We start from the raw sequence: 9,737 nt of genomic DNA, 5'->3' as shown, positions 1-9,737 counted from the left end.
GATGAGGAAACACAGGCCCCGAGAAAGATTAGAAGCTACGGTAAGCTTCTTACTGGCAGCCCCAGTTCTTTCCAGAATTAAACATCACTCCACTGCAGGGGTCTGCACCCAGAGTGTCCGTACAAATGGCGCGGTTCTCCCAAACCCTGGCCTCATTCATCCTTACTTCAGCAGTGACTCGGGTGGACACCTAGAGAGGCTGGCTACTAACATCCACAGGGGACCCAAAGCTGGGAGGTATTTGAATGAAAGTTCAAGAAGTCAGGATTACCTGTGAAGTGAGTGGAATTTAGGGAACCTGGAGCTCACCACTTAAGCCCTGATCAGTCCTACACAAGAGGTATGGGGAACTCCGGGTCCCCAGCACCTGGAGGTCCTAGTCATCGTAGGCTCTGTAGCCGTCGACAATCTTAGGACTCCCAACTGATGAGCTGCACGAAGGTAGGCTGCCTAGTGCAGGGCCGCGCCTCCGCCCCCCGCCCCCCAGCAGCCAAGCTGGAGCCCCTGGGCCAGGCTCTGCGTCTGAGAGGAGAGTGACACACAGCAGTCATTTGGATAACACCAGCCCCGCGGCTCTCGGGGGGGCAATGAAGGACAAGGCGGAGGGGCCAGTCCCCTCCAACTCAGGCCCTAGAGCAGCGGTTAACACCAAGCAGGAACAGCAGACAGTCTACAGGACTGGCAACCCCCAGAGTGGGTACTGGAAGTCCTGGGCGTGACCCACGTACTCCGCCTTCGTCCGGCTCCTAGCTCCATTGGTTGAAACAAGACCTGCCCTCCTCCCTCATTGGCCTGCTCGGTCAATGGCAGCCATTTGACCCCGCCTGGCTCGCACCACACTCGTATTGGATGATTTGCTCAAGGCCCCCAGAGCCTCCAGGAGACGCTCATTGGCCGGCTCCGCTGGGAGAGGCTGGTGCGGACATCAGTAGCGGGGCTCCTGGCAGTTCAGGCTTCAGAGCGGACCCAGCAAGCGTTGGCCGCGGACATGACGCCTGAGGACAGGGTAGAGACCCAGCCTCTCCTGCGGCCGCCCGGCGGCAGGTGAGCGGGCTGGAGAGCCAGGACCCGAGACGTGGCTTCGCCCCTCTCTCGGCGCCCAGGCCGGCGCCACTCACCCACCGCCTTATCCCCGCAGCGTTCCCCGCGGCCGCCACGTCTTCCTTGCCTCCTTCGCCGCTGCCCTCGGCCCGCTCAGCTTCGGCTTCGCGCTCGGTTACAGTTCCCCTGCCATCCCGAGCCTGCGGCGCGCCGTGCCGCCGGCCCCACAGCTGGACGACGAAGCTGCTTCATGGTTTGGGGTGAGACCTCCGGCTGGTACACTACCTCTTTCACCCCGAAGACGGGCTCCGGGTCCCTCCACCCCATCCCCTGGAAGGGCACTGGGACCCTCCACGCCCACCCCCTAGGACACGTGATGAGACTTTCCCCTGCCGACGTCACTCTCTCCCAGACCATCAGCAAGGGCATTAATCCCCTTCTTTCCCAGGCCACTGGGAGTGGGATGGCGGGCGAGATTGCCCTATGATCCCCTAGCGGGGCGCCCCCTCCTCAGCCGGCGATTGCCCCCAGGCCATCGTGACGCTGGGAGCTGCGGCTGGAGGTGTGCTGGGCGGCTGGCTGGTGGACCGCGCAGGGCGCAAGCTGAGCCTCCTGTTCAGCACCGTGCCTTTCGTGACCGGCTTTGCCGTCATCACCGCGGCGCAGGACCTATGGATGCTGCTGGGAGGCCGCCTCCTCACCGGCCTAGCGTGTGGCATTGCCTCGCTAGTGGCCCCGGTGAGTGGTCCCTAGCCTCAGGCCCTAGGACGGGGAAAAAAGGAAAGACCTTGGGACAGAGTTCTCCCCTGGGCCTCCTGGGTGGCCCTTATCTGCTTTATCTCTCTTATGGGGCAGTGGGCCTCGGCAAGAGCTGCTGTTATTAACCCGTTTGCAGATGAAGTGAGTTTCAGAAAGGTGAAGTCCTTTGTCCAGGCTCAAGTAGGCAGTGATGAAGCGATTGCCCAGGATTGTGCCACTTAACCCGGCTTTCCCTTCGCTCTACAAATAAGATGGCATTTGTGGGTGGTCAGCGGAAGCCTCACAGTACAGCCCAGATGGCCTTTATCATCCCCTTTACTACAGTTTAGCAAGAAATTCCTGTCAGGTTTGTCCCAGGGGCACAGGCCCCTCCCACCTGCCACACCCCTTCCCTGCTCCACACACCAGTCCTCCCGCCCCTTCCCTGCTTCTCTGCCAGTGCCTGAGCCAGCACTGTCCGAGCTGCTCCTACCAGCTCACATCCTGGCTCTGCCCCTTCCCTAAGCAGAGCACCTCTCCAGGCCTCAGTTCCCTCCCCTGTACAGTGAGTGACAGGTTACCTCATGCAGTGGGCAAGGAATCAGAGAGACACTGCACATTAGCCCTGTGAAGGCCTTGGACCCTGGCAGCTGGGGTGACTGGTGAACCGCTGCTGGCCGTGGGCTTGGATGATCCACCACCCACACCCTAGCCTGGTCGAGACTGACAGCACCCACACGGGTCCTCCTTGGCTGTCCCTGTTCACCTGCAGTCGTTGGGCAGCTGGGTTGGATTTTATGTTGGGGGTTTTTACTGGACAAAAACACACTGGAGTCATGAACGTAAGGTATGGAGTAACCCAGAAGTATGGGCAAGACCTTTCTGGCCCCTGAGCCCAGTCACCAGTAGCCACTGAAGCAAAGAGTTCCTGTATTAACTCCCAGGGCACCCCACCAGCAGCCCGGGTGTCACCTGGAACTAGTTAGAAAGGCAGGATGCGGGGCCGCGCTCCAGACCTACTGCACCAGAATCTGCATTTTATCCAGGGGAGCGATACCATTACATAAAAGTTTGTAAAGCTCTGTGCCCCCACCCACCCAGCCACCTACACACAGCAGCCATACACACACACACACACATATGTGTGTGTATATATATACCATGAATCCCCTTGAAACCCCTGCCGCAGATCACTTGGTGGGGTGCAGGGAGCTATGAGGAAGGCCCTGACCTGCGGCTTATAATTAGTGGCCCTCCAGGCCTGCAACTCCCGTCTTACTTGCTGACAGGTCTACATCTCCGAAATTGCCTACCCGGAGGTGCGAGGCCTGCTCGGCTCCTGTGTGCAGCTGATGGTCGTCACAGGCATCCTCCTGGCCTACCTGGCAGGTAGAGTTTTCACATGATCTCTTTTGATTCCTGTTAATGGGCACTTTACAAATATATAGAAACTAAAGTACAGAGAGGTCACAGGACTTTCCCAGGGTCCCACAGCCTGTACTCAAGGTGCTAGGTTCCCTGATCCCCTCCCAGAGACCCTGGGATGTGTGGGCTCCTGAAGAGCTGAAGAAGGCGATGTCCTCATCCTCCGAGGCGGGAGCCCATCCCTAGGGCCTGGGGAGGGCTGACCGGTTAGGTTAGCACCATGCTGGGCAGCAACAGTCCAACGACTCCAGGCGCAGAGGGGGCACCCCTGAAATCTTCAGCCCAGGAGCTCAGAGGTCCCAAGCCTGCCTCGCTCAGAAATATCAGGACTGGATTGGCAGCACGAAGGAGGCAGATTCCAGGAGACCTGAGGTCAGAGCTGGGGCCTGCAGTGGAGACAGCCGTGTTTCCACCAGACCTGGGGTAGAAAGAGGCCAGGCTCCGCATCTGACAGCCCCACGCCAATAGAGGGCCTCCGCTCCTTCCTGGCTGGGCAGCCTTGGCCTACTCACACAGCTTCTGGGAGCCTCAGTTTCCCTGTCTGTAAGCAGGGGTAACCCCCCTCTTCCAAGGCTGCTGAGGGTTTAAACTCAGTGCCACGTGAAAAGCAGCTGGCGGCAGACCCTGGATGAGGGTTTTCCAGGGGCAGCCTGAGAAACACGGGGAGGGCCAGGGGTTGGGGGCTGGCAGGCCTGATGGGTGTGGCAAGGCCTGGGCTGCGGGCTGCAGGGGTCTTTAAAGTGGTCGATAGGCAGGTCCACGGTCTTTCATTTTCACCCACTTACCATCCTGACTCTAACTCAGAGTCCTGCCTGTAGTCCGGCTGCTGTGGGGGCCCAGCATGTGCCAAAGCCCTGCCATGTACAGACACTGGCATTTGGGACAAACTCATGGGTGTCGAGACACCCATGAAATTATCTCCACTTCATCATAATGTGCCCTTGCATTGACCACTTCCTGTGACTTATGATCCTCTGCCATTCAGAGAAAAGTCCCCCCGCCCCGTGCCCCTTCCTCTCCAGGGCACCAGCCTTGCCTGCCTCTGGTGCCCTCCTGGGGTCGGCATGAGGACTGGATGGGGAACACACATATTGATTTTCCCGCCCTGAAATGTCACATGCCCGGTGCCAAGTCATACCCATCCTTGCACAGTAAGCGCCTCGTTCTTTGTGTAACGGCTCCGTAAATGTTCACCGAGCAGGCGCAGCGTAACGATGTACCCCCATCATTTCTGCAGTCAGCAATAGTGACAATATTAGTAACCAACTCCAGGGAGCCATGTGGAGGTAGTGAGGCCCCCACCCTTTAGGCTGAGTCCCTGGGGCTGGTGAGGGGCCGGCTTGCCGGGGCTCGGACATCTGATCCTCCGTGTCCAGGCTGGGTCCTGGATTGGCGCTGGCTGGCCGTGCTGGGCTGTGTGCCCCCCTCCTTCATGCTGCTGCTCATGTGCTGCATGCCCGAGACCCCGCGCTTCCTGCTGACTCAGCACCAGCGCCAGGAAGCCTTGGCCGCTGCGCAGTTCCTGTGGGGCTCCGAGCAGGGCTGGGAAGAGCCTTCTGCTGGGGCTGAGCACCAGGTGAGGGGCTAGTAGGCGGAGCTGCAGGACGGGGTCAGTGTGGCATCACCCCTTTGCAGCCAGGGAGGCCGCACAGCCAGTTCCCAAGGATGTACACACATGCACGGGCAGGGGGTGCCATGTTGTCCTGCGTGCCAGCAAGCAAAGGCCTGCTTGAGCCCCATGGCTCGGCGGGGCCCTGGCCTGGCAGATCGCTGGGAAAGCCTGGCCTTCAATCTTACTGAAAAGAAAGCCCAGGCCGGGTCCCAGGGACACGAGGGCAGAATTGAGGACTCGGATTTGCACCTGGGGGTTACGTAGCAGGGGAGGAGATGGAGTCTGTGCCACGTACCTGCGGTGTGTCTGTCCTGTCATTAAGCCTTAGTTTCTTCATGTGACACAGGAGTCCCAGCACAGGCCTAGTGGTGGCAGTGGAGGAGAGGCTTTGTTGGGCTGGGGGGATTCTGGACCCCCTGGCTCTCTGCCCACATGCTCTCATGGTGGCTCCCCTAGCAAATCAGGAAGGGGTGTGCAGGCATGAGGATCTCGTCACCCTTACAAATGGGGAGGCTGGAGTGGTGCAGAGGGGGCCACGGCAAGAAGCTGAGGCTCACTTCTCCCACCAGGCCTGAGGGTGGTGGGCCCAAAACCAGGGGGCCCTCGGGAGCCCTGATGCCTCATTTCTGTCGAGCAGGGCTTCCGCCTGGCCCAGCTGAGGCGTCCTGGTGTCTACAAGCCCTTCGTCATTGGCATCTCGCTGATGGTCTTCCAGCAGCTGTCTGGGATAAACGCTGTCATGTTCTACGCAAAGACCATCTTCGAGGAAGCCAAGTTAAGGGTAAAGAGGCCTTGCCCAGCTCACCTTGTCCGGGTGCCATGTGGGTGCGGCCGAGTCCCCAGGCCTTTGCCAGACCCACCTCTGCCCTCCTCCCCAGGACAGCAGCCTGGCCTCCGTGGTTGTGGGCGTCATCCAGGTGTTGTTCACCGCCATGGCGGCCGGCATCATGGACAGAGCCGGGCGGAGGCTGCTCCTGGCCTTGTCAGGTGAGGCCAAGGGCTGGGCTCAGCCCCTGCAGGGGTGCGGCCCGGGCTAGATCCCCGGCAGGGGCTGGAGGGTCTTTACTGAGACCACGGCATGTTTCAAGGAGGAGGGACGCGTCCCTGAGAACCAGAAGGACATTTAACGGGAGCGCGCACTGGGGGGTGCTCTCTGCAGACCAGGCCTGCGTGTGCGGTGTCCCCGCATCGCACCTGAACCTTGAACCTTTGCCAAGGACCTACAAAGAAAGTGCCACCACGGCCCCAATTCATGATGAGGGAACTGAGGGCCCTGGAGGGGAAGTGGCTTGGAAGCTTGTGGCCTTTGGGGGCAAGTGACTTCACCTCTCTGCCCCTCGGTTTCCCCCGGGCAGTGGGGGTACTGGTGGCCCGTCGTGAGGAGCAGGGGATGGTCCGCGTGTGCCCCCGAGCACGTGCTGACACCCACGAGCCCCCTGTTGGGTGAAGCTGTTGGGAAAGGCGGGGTCCAATGGTGTGCCGCCTCTCTCACAGCTCCCGCCCCTCAGGCTGGGGGGCCCTGCTTTGGGGAGCTTGTTGGAGTTCGTTGAGGTGTAAGGTCCAAGCCAGGGCTGGTCTGGGGCGGATGCTGCCCAGTCAGGGCTCCCGGGTGCCGCTCACAGCCCCTCTCAGAGGTGTCGAGACCAACCTCCAGCAGTGGGCACACTGGGTGGACCCCTGCTGCAGGGGCCGCCTCCCCCAGTGCCTGCCCACCCCCCACCTCCCCGCCCCTGCCCACAGGTGTGGTCATGGTGGTCAGCAGCAGTGCCTTTGGCGCCTACTTCAAGCTGACCCAGGGCGGCCCCAGCAACTCCTCACTCCTGGTACCCGTCTCCATGGAGCCGGCTGACGCCAGCGCAGGGCTGGCCTGGTTGGCGGTGGGCAGCATGTGCCTCTTCATTGCTGGTGAGAGGGGCCAGTGGGGAAGTCGGGTGGGGACCGATGGGGCACCCTGTCACTGCAGGGTTCCTGTGGCTTCCAGCGAGTCCAGGCCTACCTGGCTTGCCTGTCCACCTAGGCCCCCAACGCTGCATTTATAGCTCTGACCATGTGCCAGGCACCGAGCGAAGCCCTTGTCTGCCCTCTCACTAATGCCCATGTCAGTGTGCTGAGTAGGCCCCTTGGGATCCCATTCTACAGAGAAGGGGCCCGAGCGTAGGAAGCAAAGAGGGTGGCCTGAGACCTCAGAGCAGGAGGGCTCAGAGCTGCCGGGCCCAGGCCGGAACCCAGGCCCCCTCGGCCACACCAGGCAGCCCAGTGAGGCGCCAGCCCCAGGCTTTGCAGCCAGCGGACAAGCCCAGCCCCTGAGGGTCCTGACGCCTGTCGTGCTCCCACAGGCTTCGCTGTGGGCTGGGGGCCCATCCCCTGGCTCCTCATGTCTGAGATCTTCCCTCTGCACGTCAAGGGTGTGGCCACCGGCGTCTGCGTCCTCACCAACTGGCTCATGGCCTTCCTGGTGACCAAAGAGTTCGGCAGCCTCATGGTGAGTATGGGCGCTGGTGGGCGCCCCCCACAGTCAGCAGAGAGCACGTGTTAGAATTGCTCTCGGTACAGAAGATTCAGGACCCACGGCCTCAGGTACAGGCTGGGCCCCACCTGGGCACTCTGGCTGTCTTGGAGCAGGGAGGGGAAGACAGATGGGCCGGTGCAGGGAGGGACCTCTCAGGCCGTCTCGGTGGAAGACAGCAGGAGGGGCCTCCCCACTGGACGCCGGGCACGCAGGTCGGGAAGTGGGGCTTTGGGGTGGGCAGGCCTAACTTGGCCGTTTCCCTGCTGCCTGCCTTCTCTGAATCAGCTTCCTTGGCTGAAAACAGGAGGGGCTGAGGCACCCTCCTCTTGCGGGTGATGGGAACATCAGTCTAGTTGGACGTCTTGCTGCCTTCTCATAGATGAGCTGACACAGACATGGTCCCTGCCCAAGGGGCTTCCCAGCCCCTCAGGGGGTGGGGTGCTGGCCAATAGTCATTTATTCCCCCAGGGTTCCTGGTACATGCCACACCCAGGCTTGTTCCAAAGACAGGCAGGATGAGATGGCCACAGTCCCCTTTATGACAAAGGCTGGGGCAACAGCGGACGGTGGTGGGAGAATGGACCTGCTAGAGGCCGGGTTGGGCTGGAGAAGCAGGCCCCAGGAGGCATAAATGCCCAGGGCTGGCCTGGAGTCCACCAGGAGCTGGGGCCCATTCAGGCAGCTGCCCTGGGAAAGAAGAGCTGACAAGGGAGGGGCCTGTGGTTCTGGGGCTTGGGAGGTTGCTGGGGCTGGGCTGGGAGGGTGGGAACTGCTTGCTCTTCCCTCTGTGCCTCCGGGCCCTGAATGTCCGTGTGTGCTCACACCGCCCCGTCTCCACCTGCTGTTAGCTCACCTATTTCCTCTGGTTCCGGTTCCGAGACGAGAGACTTCTCTGCGGGCCGGGACCTCGGAGGGCAGGGCCAAAGCTCAGTGCAGAGAGTAGGTCTGCGGGCTCTGGAGTCAGAGCCAGGGCATGCGGGCCCAGCTGTTGCTTGGTGATGCGCCTGACCTGGGAGTAGTTACTTCATCACAGTGAGCTTCAGTCTCCCCAGCATACAACATCCACACCTTGGCCAGCGCTCAGCCCTGAGCCTGGGCGGGGCAGGCTGGGGCCCAGGTTGGGGATCACGTGAGGGCCCCGAACCTTCTACCAGGGTCACCCAGGGCTTCCTCTCTCTGCAGGAGGTGCTCAGGCCCTACGGTGCTTTCTGGCTCGCCTCGGCCTTCTGCATCCTCAGTGTCCTTTTCACTTTGTCCTGTGTCCCTGAGACCAAAGGAAAGACTTTGGAGCAAATTACAGCCCATTTCGAGGGGCGATGACAGCCCCGTCCCAGGAGTGGCTGCCCCTCCTAGCTGGGCCACTTTGGACTTCGGAGGGGACAGAGCCTGCCTGTGACCTTGAGCTGGGCCCCTGCCAGAGCCCAGAGCCCTGTCTGCCCTCAGGGAGCCAGGATCCAGGACCAAAGCACCTCGCAGCCTCGTCCTCCAGGTCCCTCCTTCCTGCCCAGGTCTCTCCAGCCCCATGAGCCATGGGCAGGAGGTTCCCGGTCCCTGGGTCAGTTCTTGCTGCTGCTCTGAGACTGGGAAGGAGGGGACATCTCGGAGGGTCTTGGCTGCCCCATGGCCAGACCTCCACGTGCCCTCGCTGTCATGACACGAAAGCGACAGTGGAGGAGGGGACTTGTGGCTCCTTGTTCTCTGGAGGAGGTGCCTTTGCAGGCTGGGTGGTGGCCCATGGTCTCCTCACCGGGCTGCTTTACCAAAAAGGAACTACGTTTGCCAAATAAAGATTCAACTCAGAAAATCAGGTCATGGCCTCTCTGTGAGCCACAGTTTGAGAAGGGCGTTTTCCTGTCTTTCCACAAACCGACCTTGCCAAGAACACTCACAGGCTTGCTTCCCATTCCATAACCTGCTTTACTCACTCGCCAGGCTGTGCAGCCCCAAGTGCGCTCACCTTGGCATCTTCTATCGGTTCTCATGAGGCTGGAGGGTGGGCCCATGGTCCAGGGCAGAGCGGGACCCCAGGGTTAGTTTCCAGAAGATCCTGCAGGACAGCTCTCAGCTTTAGCAAGATCCAAATTCCTGGGAGCCTTCCAGAGGTGAGGTTGCCTCCCCCATGTGGTTAACTGCCCACCTATGTCATCATTCATGCTGCATGGTGGGCCCTTGATGAGGCTGAGAACCGCACTGTGGTGTTGGCTGGAATGTGCCCCAAACGCCAGTCAGTGTAGGGGCGTGGCTCGGGGCTCTGACGTGCAGGCTGGTTTTCTGTCCACTTGATGGTGCACCAGCTGTAGCGAGAGCGCTGCATGCGCAGACATCTCACCTGCAGCTCTGCGGGGGCTGCTTCCTCCGGCAGCTGGAGGCGCTCGTACAGGTGCGGCACATTGGACTGTTACGCCCCCTGAC

General features: G+C 61.0%; 1 protein-coding gene across 3 annotated transcripts; it reads left to right on the top strand.

The window, feature by feature from the left end:
- The first annotated feature begins 907 nt into the window (after window positions 1-907).
- Window positions 908-9,129, top strand: SLC2A8 (solute carrier family 2 member 8). Of its 3 annotated transcripts, none has more exons than XM_053667842.1 (10): window positions 908-1,044; window positions 1,139-1,301; window positions 1,573-1,779; window positions 3,069-3,168; window positions 4,581-4,780; window positions 5,454-5,597; window positions 5,695-5,803; window positions 6,557-6,721; window positions 7,221-7,298; window positions 8,508-9,129. In XM_053667842.1, the coding sequence occupies exons 1-10, from the start codon at window positions 989-991 to the stop codon at window positions 8,591-8,593; spliced, it is 1,308 nt and encodes a 435-aa protein (XP_053523817.1). In that variant the 5' UTR covers window positions 908-988; the 3' UTR covers window positions 8,594-9,129. The 3 variants fall into 3 exon arrangements, with proteins under 3 accessions (XP_053523817.1, XP_037014014.2, XP_053523818.1); XM_037158119.2 differs by having other exon boundaries at window positions 7,153-7,298; XM_053667843.1 differs by lacking the exon at window positions 908-1,044 and having other exon boundaries at window positions 1,229-1,301; window positions 1,556-1,779; window positions 7,153-7,298.
- Window positions 9,130-9,737: the final 608 nt, after the last annotated feature.

Source organism: Artibeus jamaicensis, unplaced genomic scaffold (assembly GCF_021234435.1).
Source record: "Artibeus jamaicensis isolate MK-2021 breed Jamaican fruit bat unplaced genomic scaffold, CSHL_Jam_final contig_471, whole genome shotgun sequence".
Classification (NCBI taxonomy): domain Eukaryota; kingdom Metazoa; phylum Chordata; class Mammalia; order Chiroptera; family Phyllostomidae; genus Artibeus; species Artibeus jamaicensis.
Note: the sequence above shows the minus strand (reverse complement) of the source record. Positions and strands in the feature narration are given on the sequence as shown.